Source organism: Mustela nigripes, chromosome 5 (assembly GCF_022355385.1).
Source record: "Mustela nigripes isolate SB6536 chromosome 5, MUSNIG.SB6536, whole genome shotgun sequence".
Taxonomy (NCBI): Eukaryota; Metazoa; Chordata; class Mammalia; order Carnivora; family Mustelidae; genus Mustela; species Mustela nigripes.
The window spans coordinates 10,699,106-10,716,922 of record NC_081561.1 but is presented as its reverse complement, the minus strand read 5'-3'; the positions used below and the strand labels follow the sequence as shown (position 1 = coordinate 10,716,922).

Genomic DNA, 17,817 nt, shown 5'->3' with positions numbered 1-17,817 from the left:
GCTGGTAGGCCTAAAGGTAACAAAGAAGTGGACTGACATGTCAGAACACAGAATTTGGCTCATTTCCTAGATTTCCTTCCTGTGAAGGGAGCATTAATTCAGTCTCCAAATGTCAGAGGTCTCATTTTGCCTGAGCAGGAAGGATTCCCTGCTGACCTCAGGTATTTGGCAGCCGGTCAGCTCAAATCTACGAATCCTCTATAAATGTGTCTTTTCAAATCACCCAAGAATCCACTGGAGGATACAGTAAGAGACGACAAGATTATAATCAACAGGCTGAATTTAAGACTACTTTTGCTAGATTAACTAAGTGAATGTTTTTTGTTGGCTTGAAACAGATGAAAAAAATCCTGAAAATGTCATTTTCTGACCCTTCACTTATCTTGTCATCCACAGCTTGGAAGCCAAGTAATTTAATGAGGTTTGGTAATCTCCCTCATAACTTTGTTATGTACACAGCTCTAAGTTTAAACATATGCTTTATACATATATGTTTCATGTGTCCATGATTTTTAAGTTTGTCTTAAATTGCCTCCTGGAAAGAAAATCTTTTTATACAGTTGTTAACAAAATGAACAAAATCTGCATTGAAATTATTAGAGCCATTTGAACAAGCCAAAGCAAGGCATTATCATATTTCCCCCATTTAGGAGGAAAACCTGAAAAACAACTCTTACCCATCTCTGGTAAAGAATGTATTCAAAGTTAACTGTGTATACTTTAGGGGCACCTGGGTGACTCAGTCAGTTAAGTGTCTGCTTTTGGCTTGGGTTGTGATCTCAGGGTCCTGCGATGGAGCCCCGTGTCGGGCTCCCTGCTCAGCGGGGAGCCTGCTTCTCCATCTCCCTCTCCAGCTCCCCCTACTCATGCTTGCTTGCTTTCTCTCTCAGGTGAATAAGTAAAATCTCAAATAAAAAAAAAAACAAACCCAAAACCTGTGTATGAAAAGATCTTTATTTGCTTTTTACAACAGTAAAAAATAATATATTACACATTGACATAGTATATATCACCATGACATATAATTAATAAAATGTTGCCTACCAAAAATAGTTTTGCCACTGTTAAAAATAAGCACATTAAAGTGTGTGTGTGTGTGTGTTTAAAGCTGTACATTTTCTCCAAAAGAAGAAATTTCTAGCTTTTACTTGGGGCAGGGGTATCTGAAAAGGATTCCATCTAAGAAGTTTTTCTCATAGGAGAAATGTGGGATTCACTATGTCATTCGTATTTTCTTCTTTTTTCTCTTCTGTTTTTCCAACATTCCTACCATTTTCCTCTTCTTGGTTGACAGTGGAGTATTTGCTTTCATTGGCTTATTACTGTCACCAGTTAAACCACATTTCTTTGAGTCAGGTATGGATTGTCTTTCTTCTTCCTGCACGACATCGCCAGCTTCCTTTTTGTTGATTTTGGGCTGTTTTTTACTTACTAAAACATAAGAGATAGTACATGTAAAGACCACTTTTCCCCTCTTCAAATAAACAAGGTTGATAATAAAGTGAAGTTACCTGAATCTCCTCCATTTCAACAATTCAAGAGCTAACAAATTTTCTAAAAATGTTGACTTTCACTTACCAGGAGAAGGCTCTGCAGTTGAAGGAAGGCTTTTTTGTGTGTCTGTCACTCTGTCTAGCCACACTCCAAGACATGTTAGCCTGGCATTAGTTTTTACTTCACAGAGTAAAGATGGGGGAACTTTCTAAAACAGAAGAAGAATTCATGATAATATAGGGGAATTTTCAATAATTTTTTTTTCCTTTAGCAAGTGAACTTATCATTTTCTTAAGATTTCGTTTTTTTAAGTAACCCCTATCTACACCCAATGTGGGGCTTGAACTTACAACCCCAAGATCAAAAGTTGCATACTTTTCTGAGCCAGCCAATCAGAATTTTAAGTTTTTTATTTAAAAGTTAGAGTATTTTCTTAAGAATAAAACATGCTGCTTAGAAGAAATCTATTATCTTGACTCACATTTGGTTTGGCTGTGTCCTTCACAGAGCATGTTTCTGACTATTCAGAAACTGTAAATTCATTAAGGAAAAGGACTATGTCTTGTTCATTTCTAGGTTTTAACGGAGAACCCTGCACAGACACGCAACAAACCACATTCACAGAATGTGTTTATAGGACAATCAAAAATAATAAACCAAGAGGATCTGCAAGAGTGGACTACTAAAGGGAATTTAATTGTCCAATTATCTATGGTTAGTTATGGTTAGTTCCATTATCAATCAGTAATTTTCAAATTTTTAGTACGGTTAGTTCCATTATCAATCGGTAATTTTCAAATTTTTAGTAATGGCAGTATTTTTAACTAACAAAATCTTCAGAGAATATCGATATACAAATATAAGAGAGAGACGCCTGGGTAGCTCAGTTGGTTAAGCAGCTGCCTTCGGCTCAGGTCATGATCCCAGCGTCTTGGGATCGAGTCCCACATCGGGCTACTTGCTCGGCAGGGAGCCTGCTTCTCCCTCTGCCTTTGCCTGCCATTTTGTCTGCCTGTGCTCACTCTCTCTTCCTCTCTCTCTCTCTGACAAATAAATAAAATCTTTAAAAAAATAAAAAATAGAAAAAATAAGAGAAAAAAGTAGCACTTCTCTGCCTGCAAAAGCAGGAGTTCTGGTACCTAGCCAGCTCAGACTCACCAACACTAACCACCCAGGTAGCTCTCAAAGCCCAACTTTAAAACTATGACAATCAAACATGCATGGAAGAGACTAAGTTTCTTTAAAGATTTCTGCCCTGAAAATTATTCTGCCTCCCTTAATTCAAAGCAACCTTGATAGTAAGACTTGCATTAAAGTGCATTTATACTGATTTATACTGTGTTAAGACACTGACCTTATCCTGCTTAAGCTTCCACATTTTGATGAAACCGTCACTCGAGGCTGTAACAATAACATGATGCTCTGGAACTTCAAAACTGAACATGTCTTTTACCCTAGAATAGAAATATGAACACCATAAAGTCTCCTTTCTCCCAGATAGTATGATATTGTCATAAAGCTTCTATGCACATCTCTTGATTTTTCAGTGTTCCAAGTGCTTCCAAACTGCATAAGGAATGGGACTAAAATCTAACTATGCTTCACATTCCCATGAGTCAGTTAAGTCCTTTTCAGGGTCCAAATTCCAAGATAAAATGGACTGTCAACCACTATCACTGCTGCTGTTCAACATAGTACTAGAAGTCCTAACCTCCACAATCAGACAACAAAAAGAAATAAAGGCACCCGAATTGGCAAAGAAATCAAATTCTCACTCTTCGCAGAGAACATGATACTCTATGTGGAAAACCCAGGACTCCACCCCAAATCACCAGAACGCATACAGAAATTCAGCAAAGTGGCAGGATATAAAATCAATGCACAGAAATCCGTTGCATTCCTATACACTAACAATGAGACAGAAAAAACGAGAAATTAGGGAGCCAATCCCATTTCCAATTGCACCCAAAGCCATAAGACAACTAGGGATGAACCTAACCAAAGAGGCAAAGGATCTGTACTCAGAAAACTAATGGAAAGAAATAGAGGAAGACAAAGAAATAGAAAAATGTTCCATGCTCATGGACTGGTACAACAAAACGTTGCTAAAACGTCTATGCAACCTAGAGGCACCTCGGTGGCTCAATCGGTTAAGTGTCTGCCTTCAGCTCAGGTCATGACCCAGGGTCCTGAGATCGAGCCTCACATCGGGCTCCTTGCTCTGTAGGGAGCCTGCTTCTCCCTCTGCCTCTGCCTACTGTTTCCCCTGCTTGTGAGCACTCTGTCAAAGTAAAATCTTCAACAACAACAACAACAAAACTCTATGCTACCTAGAGCAATCTATACATTCAGTGCAATCCCTATCGAAATACCATCAGCATTTTTCGCAGAGCTGGAATAATCCTAAAATGTGTATGGAGCCACAAAAGACCCCAACTAGCCAAAGAAATGTTTAAAAAGAAAACCAAAGCTGGTACCATCACAATTCTGGACTTAAAGCTCTATTACAAAGCTGTCATCATCAAGACTATATGGTACTCCCATAAAAATAGACATATAGATCAATGCAATACAACAGAAAACACCGAATTGGACCCTCAACTCTATGGTCAGCTAATCTTTGACAAAACAGGAAAGAATACCAATGGAAAAAGTTTCTTCAACAAATGGTGTTGGGAAAACTGTAAACAGTCACGTGAAAAATAAAACTGGACCACTTCCTTAACACCATACACAAAAACAGACTCAAAATGGATGGAAGACCTAAATATGAGAAAGGAATCCATAAAATCCTAGAGGAGAACAAAGGCAGCAACCTCTTCGACCTTGACCGCAGCAACATCTTGCTAGATAGGTCTCCAAAGGCAAAGGAAACAAAGGCAAAAATGAACTATTGGGACTTCATCAAGATCAAAAGCTTTAGCGCAGCAAAGGAAATAGTCAACAAAACCAAAAGACAACAGACAGAATGGAAAAAGATATTTGTAAATGACAAATCACATAAAGGGCTAGTATCCAAATCTATTAGGAACTTATCAAACTTAACACCAGGGAACAAATAATCCAATCAAGAAATGGGCAGAAGGGCGCCTGGGTGGCTCAGTGGGTTAAGCCGCTGCCTTCGGCTCAGGTCGTGATCTCAGGGTCCTGGGATCGAGTCCCACGTCGGGCTCTCTGCTCAGTGGGGAGCCTGCTTCCTCCTCTCTCTCTCTGCCTGCCTCTCTGCCTACTTGTGATCTCCCTCTGTCAAATAAATAAATAAAATCTTAAAAAAAAAAAAAAGAAAAAAGAAATGGGCAGAAGACCTAAACAGACATTTCTCCAAAGACTTCCAAACGGCCAACTGATGCATGAAGAAATGCTCCACATCACTTGTCACCAGGGAAATACAAATCAAAACCACAATGCAGTACCACCTCAAACCAGTCAGAATCGCTATAATTAACAAGTCAGGAAATGACAGACGTGGGAATGCAAGCTTGTGCAGCCACTCTGGAAAACATTATGGAGGTTCTTCAAAAAGCTGAAAACAGAGCTACCCTACAATCCAGCAATTGCACTACTGGGTATTTAACCCAAAGATACAAACGTAGTGATCTGAAGGGGCACGTGCACCCCAATATTTATAGCAGCAATGTCCATAATAGCCAAACTATGGAAAAAGCCCAGATATCCATCCACAGATGAATGGATAAAGAACATGTGGTATATATTACACAGCCATTAAAAAACAAACAAACAAACAAACAAACAATGAAATCTTATCATTTGCAATGACATGGCTGGAACTAGACGATATTGTGGTAAGCAAAATAAATCAATCAGAGAAAGACAATTATGATATGATCTCACTCATATGTGGAATTTAAGAAACAAAATAGGATTATAGGGGAGGAGAAGAAAAAATAAAACAAGAAGAACCAGAGGGGAAGACAAGCCGTAAGAGATTCTTATGCATAGGAAACAAATGGGGTAACTAGGTAATGGACATTAAGGAGGACATGTGATGTAATGGAGCGCTGGGTATTATATAAGACTGATGAATCACAGGCCTGTACCTCTGAAACCAATAACACGTTGTATGTTAATTAACTGAATTTAAATTTAAAAATGTTTTAAAAAGAGTCAACGGGATGATCATAACTATAATTATGTTATCGTAAAGGAAATAAAGATATTTAAGTCCCTAACCTCAAGAGTCTCCAAGTTCAGGATGAAGAGACAAGTAGGACAAGAGAGATAAAACATGGCTTCCTCTTACATATCCATTTCTTTCACCTCCAGTGCCACCAACCCTCATCCAAGCTACTGCCATTGTTTTTCTGGACCACTGGGTAGCCTAACTGGCTAACATCATGAATCAAATCATGTTATTCCCAGGTTTAAAATCCTGCAAAACTAGGATCCTTTAAAAAATAACACAGGGCGGGGTGCCTGCATGGCTTAGTCGTTAAGCCTCTGCCTTCGGCTCAGATCATGCTCCCAGGGTCCTGGGATCAAGTCCCGCACTGGGCTCCCTGCTCGGCAGGAAGCCTGCTTCTTCCTCCCCCACTCCCCCTGCTTATGTTCCCTCTCTCACTGTGTCTCTGTCAAATAAGTAAAATCTTTTAAAAAAAAAAAAAAACAAACAAAAAACACAGGAAGGAGGAAGGGGCTGGGGACGTATATAAAAAGCAAGTCTGGCCATAAACGGACAACTGCTGAAGCTGGGTGGTGGGTCTATGGGGGTCGCTTCCTTAAACTGGTCTGCCTTTCAATTTTTCCACAGTGAGAAATAAACAGAACAAAATCTACAAAGGCCCTTGGTATAAAATCTAAACTCCTCACCCATTTACAAGGCCATGCAGCATTTGGCTCTTTCTGGTCTAGTCACAACGCTCTTTCATCTGTTGCAAAAATACGCCCAGCTCTTTCCTCCCTCGGGCACACTATGCCTTTGGTTCTCTCCTCCCTTGGGAAACAACTCTCTTCATCTGTGAAGTCCGACCCTCTCCCTTCCCCGATCATACAAATTACTGCTATTACTCTTAAGGCACACCTTTCTGTTTCCTTCCTGTTATAATTGTCTGCTTACTTGTTTATCACCTGCTGCTCCACTACAAGAAACACAAATACAAGCCCCTGTCTTTTTTGTTCATCATTTAAAAACTTAGTTCAGCTCTAAACGGATGCTCACGAACACCTATTAAATGAGTGGATGAAGGGTTACTTTAAGAGTTCTAGTCTTAACAGTACATTTGAAATGGCCTTGAACAAACACTTCCCAATGCAGGGAAAAACCAGGGCCTGTACACTCACTGGCTGTAGTATTCAGAGTATTCAAAAAGAGTTATTTAGAAAATAAAAACTAGAACTTATTTAAGACACAGAAGAACACATAAATGAAACATATTACAGTGTAACTGTATATTATCACCTTTTCTAAAACAGTAGAAAAAGCAGAGGCAGACAGAACTGGGTTTGGGTCCCAGGTCCCTCACCTAACAGTGGGGTAATCTTGGCCAAGCCACTTAGCTGTTTACTCTGAGAATCAGTGTCTCCCCCTAGAAATACAGTGAGCAGTAACAGGTTAAGAAAGACCAGCACGAAACAGAAGTCCGTACTGTCACATATTTCTCCTGTGGGAAGAGCGACGAGTGTACAAAGGGGGAAGAAGTGGACAAGGGGAATAGAGTAAAAGGACAAGAGAGGTCCTGGCAAAGCTCAACTGCCTGATTTTGTTCCTCTTCAGATTTGGTTGATTTCAGGCCCCAAGTTTAATAATATTAGTGGGAAAAGATCTTGTGCGATCACCAGGCTTGGTGCCAACTTCCCCACTTTTGCATCACTTAATGCCAAGAAGACATTTCCACCATCCTCTCACACACCAGAAATCGCATCTATGTAGAAAGTCTATCTCCGTATTTGTTCATGAGAAAACATGTACCCTGCTTTATGAAACTACTACATATGTAACATTTATTGAAGACTCTACACATACATACACACAGAGACTGGCAAAAAAAAAAAAAAAATACCTGTTTTCGTGAGCTTTAAACTCACAGAGGCACATTAGTGAATCACAGTCAAAAAACCGTACGACTTCTTCATCTCCAGCCACTGCAAGGACAGACTCCTAGCAGAGAGAAAAAGAATATCCAGAATGTCATCATCAATTCCAACCATCACCACAGACACGAAGATTCCAGCACTGATTTCTGATCACTTACTGAAAGAAACGTAACAGAAGATATTCTCTTTTCATTTGTGATGGTGCCACTAACAGACGCAGTGTCAAGCTGATAGACATCTATTTTATTCAATATGACGACTATGTATTTCTCTCCTCTTGGGGACCATTCCACTATGTGAGCATCTGGAAATTAAAAACACAAAGCTTTTTGATTTCATAAACAAAAAACGAAATGATCAGAGTAGTAATAAAAAGAGCAAATAGTTGCACTGTGCATTTTTCCATCCAATATCCTATTTAACCTTCACAATGAACTTCTGGTATATATTTTGCAAGTTAAGTTTTAGAAAATGAACTGGGTTCAAAAGAATCATTAAGTCATAGAACTGGTAGGTGACAGTCATGACAAGAATTCCATCTACAATGGGAAAGGAATGGGGTGCGCCTGGGTAGCTTAGTTGGTTAAGCGTCTGCCTTCAGCTCAGGTCATGATCTAGGGGGGTCCTGGGATCGAGTGCCATATTGGGCTCCCTGATCAGTGGGGAGCCTGTTTCCCCCGCTCCCTCTGCATGCCACTCCCCCTGCTTGTGCTCTCTCAAATAAATATATACTCTTAAAATGGGAAAAGAAAATAACCTAAAGCATTGCCCTAGGAGATAACCACCATCATGAAGGGAAATAAAGGTATATATGTAAAGTATATATTATCATATTCTATGAAGTTATAAAAAATATTCTAAATTAAAGTACTCACTTTGTTTTATATTTTTTATGAATGCTGATCTGCCTTCCACAAGATTCCACGTTCTGCAAAAAAGGAAGCTCACTTATGGCATGATCACTTTTACCAGGTGTAAAGGAAACAAGATGAAGACCGACTCAAACGACAATGTACTACATAGGCAGCTAGTTAGAATGATCGTGTTTCTTACAGCAACACTGAAATATATACTATCAAGCAAGATTAACTCAGCCATTCCTAGACCCCTGTCACATATTTAAAATGTTTAATATATTTTCCAAATATTTCACCTCCTATAACATTTGTTTTTAGGACCCCCATCCTCTTCATTTCACGGCTCGCAGTGACTGGAACGTACAGTGTACATGTGAACACGGAGCTTGTCATTTTCTCTCTACCATTGTGAAAAGGTTCACCAGCTTTGCACCTTTTCGTGTACTGCATTACCTTCCAATAGCTGAGAGCCATGAGATGAGACAAAAAAATGAATCTAATGATTGGACTAAAATATACCCTGATGGTAGCTTCCTGTTGCCCCTGGACAACAAAGACCACAACTTAGAAAAGATGCTCTCGGCATTAACCACTTACCTTAACGTCTTATCCGTACCCACAGACAGGGCCAACTTGCCGGACGGGTGAATAGAAAAGAAGGTCACATGTCCTCTACAAGGAAACCAACAGTTAGTCCCCAATGTGACTGGCTCCTAGCGACCACCAATGGGGAAAGGGCCAGACTCACTTGTGAGCTTTAATGGACTTGAGGCACTCCCACTTCTTTGCATCCCACACACAAAGGAGTCCATCTTCTCCTCCACTGATTAAGTGCCTGTTGCCATAGAATTTCAGGCAAGTTATTGTGCCTGTGGAAAGACCAAGAAAGGCAAACTTAATAGTCATCTTGAATGCAAACTCCATTTCTGGTTTGAAAGTAAGTAAACATCTAATGTCTTAGTACTACTGAAATATACCTTAAAGTCTTAGGTGAAGAGATCCTTTTTTTTTTTTTTAAATATATAAGAACATACAGTTTCAAGGCTATGCAAATATTTTCAGCAGAATTTTGCTAGTTGTATATAAACAGCAAATCAGTTCACTTTCTGGCTCTATATCTCCACAATCATAAATTTAGGAGATGGCTGGTGAGGACTGTTTGATCAGAAGTCAAACAAAACCAACTGGTAAACCAGCTAATCTGGGGAAAAAACCAAGATGTACAACCTACAACCTTCTACTTTCCAAACAGTGAGTTAGTGACCTAATCATCCACAGTCCAATAACTATGCCTCCAGACCTGCTTTTGATTTGTACATAGTTCTCATTCACTATCATAAGAATTTATTAGAGGGCTGCTGGCTGGCTCAGTTGGTAGAGCGTATGACTCTTGATCTCGGGGTTCTGAGTTTGAGCCCCACGATGGGTGTAGAGATTAGTTAAAAATTTTTTAAAATTGTAATTTTAAAAAAAATTTTAATCTTTAAAAAAGGATTTACTAGAACTATTTTATAAGTTGTTCCACTATTCAACTATGCCCTCTGTAATCTCCCTCTGTGGTTCACAAAGTTTCCTTTATCTTTTCAACTTCACAACACACTCCACTCCCCTCTGCCCAGACTAAAGCCTGCATCTCCCATGAATTTCTCCTACAGCTCTTGGAACTGGAAGACATACCTTATTCACTGTCCTCAAATATTAACCTCGCTGTAAGGATGAGGTGATAGAAGAAGCCAGCATTCTTTTAACTCCCCAAAGCAATGCACACCATTATACATCTTTCTTCAAGTCAAATTCCCTGTCCTTTGAAGCCTGTCACCCAACTTAACTGCCCTATAGCTCAGTGGTCAATAGACTATTGTCAGTAAGTCACACCTGGCTGGTGGCCTGTTTTCATAAATGCAGTTTTAGTGAAACACAGATTCACTTGTTCAGTTCCAATATGTCTATGGCTGTTTTTACACTGCAAAAGCAGAGCCAAATAATACCGAAAACACAGACACAAAGCCTAAATTTACTTTTTTGTCCTTTTCAGAATAAGGGTATGAACCCTGGGGTCACTGTTGTTCATCTGAACATCCTACTCAACCCTTTATGTTGTCCTTTATTTTGAAAGAGTCAAAGATCTCTGATGAATAATTCTGCACCCCTCCACCCCCAAAAGCACTAATAATATATGGGGTTACCTACAACTTTATCAAAGCGAGAGTCTTTAGCCATCTTTGCCCCTGTTTTCCTCTCTCCTATTATCCTATTTCCTACTTTGGAAAGGAGCTGTTCTAATACCAACTATTAGAAAAACAGGAGCTGGGGGTGCCTGGGGAGCTCAGTTGGTTAAGCATCTACCTTCGGCTCAGGTCAGGATCCTGGGATGGAGCCCCACACTGGGTTCCCCTCTCACGGGGGAGTCTGTTTCTCCCTTTCCCTCTGCCTCTCCCCCACCTCATGTACTAGTAAATAAATAAAAATCTTTTAAAAATCCAAACAAACAGGAGTTATGAAAGGAATGAAAGAAATCAGGAACCATACTTCATCCCCATCCAAACTCCTTCTCAGTCACTCCTTTTCCTGTTGGGGAACACCTGAACCACTGGCTTTAGGCAGACCAGACTTATTTTACTTATTTCCTCCATGCCCAAGGAACAGAGAAACTTTCTTGTGTGAACTGGGATCAGGAGACAGAATGGAAAAGGAACATCCGTTGAATTCACTCAAAGCCTAGCTTCTGTTGAAAAGGAGAATTCTAAGGAGAATTCGAGTGCCTGGGTGGCTCGGTGGGTTAAGCCTCTGCCTTCAGCTCAGGTTATGATCTCAGGGTCCTGGATAGAGGCCCGTATCGGGCTCTTTGCTCAGCAGGGAGCCGACTTCCGGCGCTCTCTCTTTGCCAGTCTCTCTGCCTACTTGTGACCTGTCTCTGTCAAATAAAAAGAAAAAAAAAATCTTCAAAAAGGAGAATGCTTGTCAAAGTAGCAAAGGCCCTAAAAAAGACACCAACCACTCCAAATATACTGCTACAACCAATGCGTGGTGGCCTCATCTGCCTTTAACTGCAGGAAACCAACATCCTTAGCAGAGTATCCCTGGGAAAATAAAATAAAAACACCGTAATGTTCAATGCTGGGGAAAAAACAAAAAAACAAAAAACACACACCTATTCAGGAAAAAAAAACCAAAAACCAAACACACACACATAACACCATCCTGGACAACTTCACCATAGCTGTGGAAAACCCAGGCAGGACTTGAACTTGAGAATCACCAATACTGACCTCAACTCTAGTGGCTTTGCCTCCTCTCTGGTTTTGCTTCTCACGCCTTATACCCCAGACCTAGTTACCACCTAGACCTGCTCCACACTGCAACTCCTGAGCCTCATCCCTGCCTACAATCTCACCACTTGCCAGCCCATTCATGGCCCCCTTCATTCACAGACCACTTGTTCCTTTATTTCAGAGATCTGCAGACTCTTGACACTTTATTTTCTCTAGGCCAACAAACTCTTCTTTCACCAAAATCCTGAATTCCTTTGTATATCAATCTACCTACTGCACACACTTAGTAGCTTTCTGCTTCCTATCAAAATGCCTGAGGTTCCTGCAAAAAGATGTTACTTGATCCAGAGCCTCCAGCTTCAATCAGGAAGACTCTTCTCAGTCTTTTGCTTGTTCTTGGCAGCATCTCTCTCCCATCTTGGGAGCCAGCACTTTCCTCAAGCCCGCACAGCTCCTCCCTCCCACTCAATCCCTAACCTCCCAGGACCACCCAGGACCAGGGCAGTCTACTTCTCCAGTCACCCCACCCTCTGTTTTAACCTTCTTATAATACCGACTTGCGTACAGTTCCCCAGGTACACAGAGGTTAAAAACAGGGGCTCTAGACCTAGGTGTGAGCTCTTATTCCCTTGTTTTATAACCATGGGCAAATCAAGTTAACACATTTGAATCCCGGTTTTCTCTTCTATGAACAGAAGGTACAACTGTAGCTTCTTGGCGCATTGCTGGGCACGTGATACTCTCTCAAAAAAGTCAGCAATGAACACAAGGCTGCTCCCGTGCTCCTCATGCTTCTGCTCGGCCTGGAACGCCCTTTCTCCTGCCTGGCTAACCGGTATTTCTCTTTTAAGACAATTCAGTCAGATGTCATTTGGGGGAAGTTTTCTTCCCCCCAGTGTGAGTGAAGTGCCTCCCCTCTGTCTCCCAATATGGACCACGAGAATTTAAGGATTAAAAAAAACACATTTTTCTCATTTCTGTATTTCCTAGCACAGAACCTGCTACAAAGTAGACACCTAATGAGTTCTTCAACTGAAGTCAAATTGTAAAGTAATGATACCTTAACATATTAGAGGATATAATTTTCTCACCATTGTGATGCACCAGAGCCCCATGGTCTATCTTCTTCTTCATGTCATATATGTGAATTGTTTCATCTTTGCTCCCAGTGACTACAAAACGACTATTTACAGCCACCGCTGACAAGGAGGCAGTGTGGGCATGGTGAGTGAAGTCAGCCGCAGAAGTCCATTTTTGCTGGAGAGTTAAATACACAATGTTACAATCATATCATAGTTCTCTAGAAACACGTAAGTGGTTTCAGAATTCATGAAAACTACCAGTAGATACTTATGAACAGGGAAAAAAATTATGCAGTGATAGCAGATTAAGAAAAACAAAGAGCCTGAGAAATAAAGCAGGCAGCAAGGAAATGGGAGGGCAATGCTGGGTATCATGACTCCAAAGCAATTATGGAGACCAGACTACTTTAAGGTCCTATCCAAATCCTTAACTGCTTATATTTACTTATATGTGAGACTTGCATACTGTTCATTCATTCAGATACTAAAGGACTACTGTGTGCTTGGCATCAGTGTAGACAGTTGGTATAGAGCAGTGAAAAAAAGTCCTTGTTCTTTTTTTTTTTAATTTTTTATTTTTTATAAACATATATTTTTATCCCCAGGGGTACAGGTCTGTGAATCGCCAGGTTTACACACTTCACAGCACTCACCATAGCACATACCCTCCCCAATGTCCATAACCCCACCCCCTTCTCCCAACCCCCCCATCCCCCAGCAACCCTCAGTTTGTTTTGTTAGATTAAGAGTCACTTATGGTTTGTCTCCATCCCAATCCCATCTTGTTTCATTTATTCTTCTCCTACCCACTTAACCCCCCATATTGCATCTCCACTTCCTCATATCAGGGAGATCATATGATAGTTGTCTTTCTCCGCTTGACTTATTTCGTTAAGCATGATACCCTCTAGTTCCATCCATGTCATCGCAAAATGGCAAGATTTCATTTCTTTTGATGGCTGCATAGTATTCCATTGTGTATATATACCACATCTTCTTGATCCATTCATCTGTTGATGGACATCTAGGTTCTTTCCATAGTTTGGCTATTGTGGACATTGCTGCTATAAACATTCGGGTGCACGTGCCCCTTTGGATCACTACGTTTGTATCTTTAGGGTAAATACCCAGTAGTGCAATTGCTGGGTCATAGGGTAGTTCTATTCTCAACATTTTGAGGAACCTCCATGCTGTTTTCCAGAGTGGTTGCACCAGCTTGCATTCCCACCAATAGTGTAGGAAGGTTCCCCTTTCTCTGCATCCTCGCCAGCATCTGTCATTTCCTGACTTGTTGATTTTAGCCATTCTGACTGGTGTGAGGTGATATCTCATTGTGGTTTTGATTTGTATTTCCCTGATGCCGAGTGATATGGAGCACTTTTTCATGTGTCTGTTGGCCATCTGGATGTCTTCTTTGCAGAAATGTCTGTTCATGTCCTCTGGCCCATTTCTTGATTGGATTATTTGTTCTTTGGGTGTTGAGTTTGCTAAGTTCCTTATAGATTTTGGACACTAGCCCTTTATCTGATATGTCCTTTGCAAATATCTTCTCCCATTCTCTCAGTTGTCTTTTGATTTTGTTAACTGTTTCCTTTGCTGTGCAAAAGCTTTTGATCTTGATGAAATCCCAGTAGTTCATTTTTGCCCTTGCTTCCCTTGCCTTTGGCGTTGTTCCTAGGAAGATGTTGCTGCGGCTGAGGTCGAAGAGGTTGCTGCCTGTGTTCTCCTCAAGGATTTTGATGGATTCCTTTCTCACATTGAGGTCCTTCATCCATTTTGAGTCTATTTTCATGTGTGGTGTAAGGAAATGGTCCAATTTCATTTTTCTGCATATGGCTGTCCAATTTTCCCAATACCATTTATTGAAGAAGCTGTCTTTTTTCCATTGGACATTTTTTCCTGCTTTGTTGAGGATGAGTTGATCATAGAGTTGAGGGTGAAAAGTCCTTATTCTAATAGAACTGCCATCTATTCAGTTCTAATTGAACTGCCATCTCCCATCCCCGTGGGAGAGACAAACAGTAAACAAATAGGATGTCGCATGCTGATGAGTATAATGACAAGTCTTATAAAGAAAAATAAATGGGATAAAGATTATGTTTCCTTCCATTAGTACCAATATAAATGATTAGAATGACCAATGATTAGGTCTCAAGAACTCTATGCTTACTGATATGCAACTTTTGGATTGAATAAGTGAGACTGATTGAGTGCAAAGAATGACTGACAGCTGAATGCATAGACACACTTCAAACTGAAGGAAATGCATCAAAAGTATTAGCAAAGCAAACCAAAGAAGAAAAAAACCATCAGACCTCTCTAAACACACTTAAGAAGGGTTACTGCAAAGTAATTCTAAAGAACTACAGCAACAAACATTGCTTCCATCAACCAGGATCAAGGGAGCCTCCTTGAGTAACAGCACAATATTCCTGTGGGGCTGTTACAGCCAGAAATCAAAAAATAACCTTTGCTTGTGCATATTATAGAAGGAATGTTGATTATCTGAGCTATTGTCTGTCTAGATTTAGCAGCAGTAGTGAACAGTGTAAGAACTTTGTGTTTCAGAGACACCTGGGGACTTGAGTCCCAGGTCTCCTGATTATTAGCTGTGTGGCCTTGAGCAGGTCACACAATAGATCTCAACTTCAGGTTCCTCATCTATAAAACAGGGATAACTCAGGAGGTTGCTGTGCAGACTACTGTGTGTCTGAAACAACGGAGCAACTTTTTTACAATGAGTAACACAATAGCATCATCTTTAAGCACACAAGAGATGTCACCTTTCAGCCAAAAGCAGATTAATAACCAGATAGAAACAAAATAAACAAAAGTAATTAGTCAAGTTATATACTTCCAGTTTTCTGGTTCATTCAAGACTGACACCTTGACTTCATAAAGAAATACTGAAAAAATAGATTTCTAAGAGATACTTGGATTTCCTTAGGGAAAAATATTACTGGCTTAAAAGTTAAAAGATCTTATTTCTAGTCCTGGATATGTCCTAACTACCTATTTCACTAATGACAATTTACTTGACCTTTTTTCTCACACATCTAGTGAAAATACTTATATTTTGTTGTCATTTTGTCCATGCATTTGTCTCCTCTGCTCTTCTCCTTACGTTTGCAAGCTGGATCCATTCCTTTGGCTTCTTTGTACCTCCACTGCCAATTAATGGCACTAGGGTAAAAGGTCCAAAGTACTGAATGAATCGGAACACTTTTTTTTTTCTTTTTATCAATGAAGGGTTTATCCTGACCTGCTGTAATATTTGGTAAAATTCCAAGACAAAACTCAGTGAAAGGGCGAATTGTTCTTCCATTAAGTCCTGAGCACGTAAAACTGGCTGTCAACTTACGGGAGCGAGGCGTAAATCCATAACCTATGACTCATTGGCCTGTTGGCTGGAATGCCAGCTGCCTTCTTGTACCATGCTCAGAAAGTCTACTAAAACCAATAGACATGATCTCGTTTTAGGAAACGCCTACTCTGTGTTTTAAAAACTAGATTACACATTTGAGTTTGATTCATCCATTAATCCCCAAGAGATCAATGCGTTCACTTACCTCTGATGATGTGCCTCCCTCCACCGTGACGGAACCCGACCAGATTTACCCGCGCACCTTCTTACCTCTTTGGGGTCGCCGCCTGTATCCGGCTCCGGGTGTATAGCGAACCCAAAAAGGACCTGTTCGTAGCAACCAGCCACCAGCTCCATTCAGCAGCACACGTGCCCCTTCCAAGAGCCTCGCTCAGCTGAGAGTGACGAAAGCGGATGCCAGAGGCAGTAAGGTCCTTCCTGCTTCGGCGCTCAAATGACGTCACGATTTCAGGCTGCCTTTAGGGCGCCTGCCTCCCTGGAAACGGTTTCAGCACTTGAGGATCACGCGGAGCTTCCAAGATGAGAATAAAGAAGGACGCCACATGAGGAAGTTCTCATGACGAGGAGAAAAAAAGTTAAGGACAAGCAGGCATATCCCAGGTGGCTGCGAGCTAGGCACGTCTAAGGGGAGTAGGGCGGGACATCCTCTGCGGAAGCCCCTCATTTCCGTAACGTCACGGAGGGGGCGGGGCCTCTTCCAGTCTGGGCGGGGCTTCTCGCAGTTCCCGGTTGTTGGTGTGGAGGCACCTCACCTGTGGGCTGTGAGACGGGGGGTCAGGAATTGGGTTTCCTTTTTTCGCCGGAAGCACGAACGAGCCTTTCTCCCGTTCTCTCGCAATAGGGCAAAGAGGAGGGGGGCGTTCAGGGCTAGCGGTTTCTAGAGCAGACCGCGAAGTCAGCCCCGGAGCTCCGCTTCGTGCGCTTCTGTCTGCCCGCCGGGAGAATCCCGCCTTGCGCCCCTTTCCTTCCCGCTGGATTGCCAGTCGGATTCGGGGGTCCCATTGGCCTGCGTTGCGGCAGACCCCTGGGAGGGAGGAGGACGCCTTCCTTGAAAGGTGTAACGACGGACTGATGGAGGGAGAAGCGCGCAGTCAATCCCACGTGAAGGTTCCGGAAGGAAATCTCCCGGTTCACTTTCCGCCACCTCCCGGTTCGGGTGCAAAACCAAACGTTCGTGAAACCAAAGACTGCCTTGGTTGACGTTTTAGATTTTCATAAAGTGTGGAGATTCGGAGTCTGTTAGAAATGGCAGCTTTGCACAAACCTCATGGGGGACCATCTGGCGTCCTAATTTGTGTCTTAAATGCCACAGCAGGTGCATTCGACAAGCAGGAGGTAGATGGCACCGCAGTGTCAGTTTCTCAGCCACGTTGCTGATCTGTAGCACTTTGACCCTTTTGTTTTTCAAGAATAGTTGTTCTCGGGGCGCCTGGGTGGCTCAGTGGGTTAAAGCCTCTGCCTTCGGCTCAGGTCATGGTCCCAGGATCCTGGGATCGGCCTGCATCGACCCCCCCCATCGAGCTCTCTCTCTGCTCAGCGGGGAGCATGCTTCCTCCTCTTCCTGCCTCTCTGCTTACTTGTGATCTCTGTCAAATAAATAAAATCTAGAAAAGAATATTCGTTCTCTGGGATTGTGAATTGCCACTACGTACCTAACTCGTGTTTATTTTCATTGA

The 17,817-nt window shown here is 41.5% G+C and overlaps 1 protein-coding gene across 1 annotated transcript; it reads right to left on the bottom strand.

The window, feature by feature from the left end:
* Positions 1 to 938: 938 nt before the first annotated feature.
* PAK1IP1 (PAK1 interacting protein 1) lies at positions 939 to 17,713 on the bottom strand. The gene is made up of 10 exons (XM_059399430.1): positions 16,391 to 17,713; positions 12,766 to 12,931; positions 9,151 to 9,271; positions 9,000 to 9,074; positions 8,421 to 8,473; positions 7,704 to 7,849; positions 7,512 to 7,609; positions 2,849 to 2,948; positions 1,579 to 1,702; positions 939 to 1,431 (listed from the first exon to the last, which is right to left on the bottom strand). The coding sequence occupies exons 1-10, from the start codon at positions 16,475 to 16,477 to the stop codon at positions 1,217 to 1,219; spliced, it is 1,185 nt and encodes a 394-aa protein (XP_059255413.1). The 5' UTR covers positions 16,478 to 17,713; the 3' UTR covers positions 939 to 1,216.
* Positions 17,714 to 17,817: the final 104 nt, after the last annotated feature.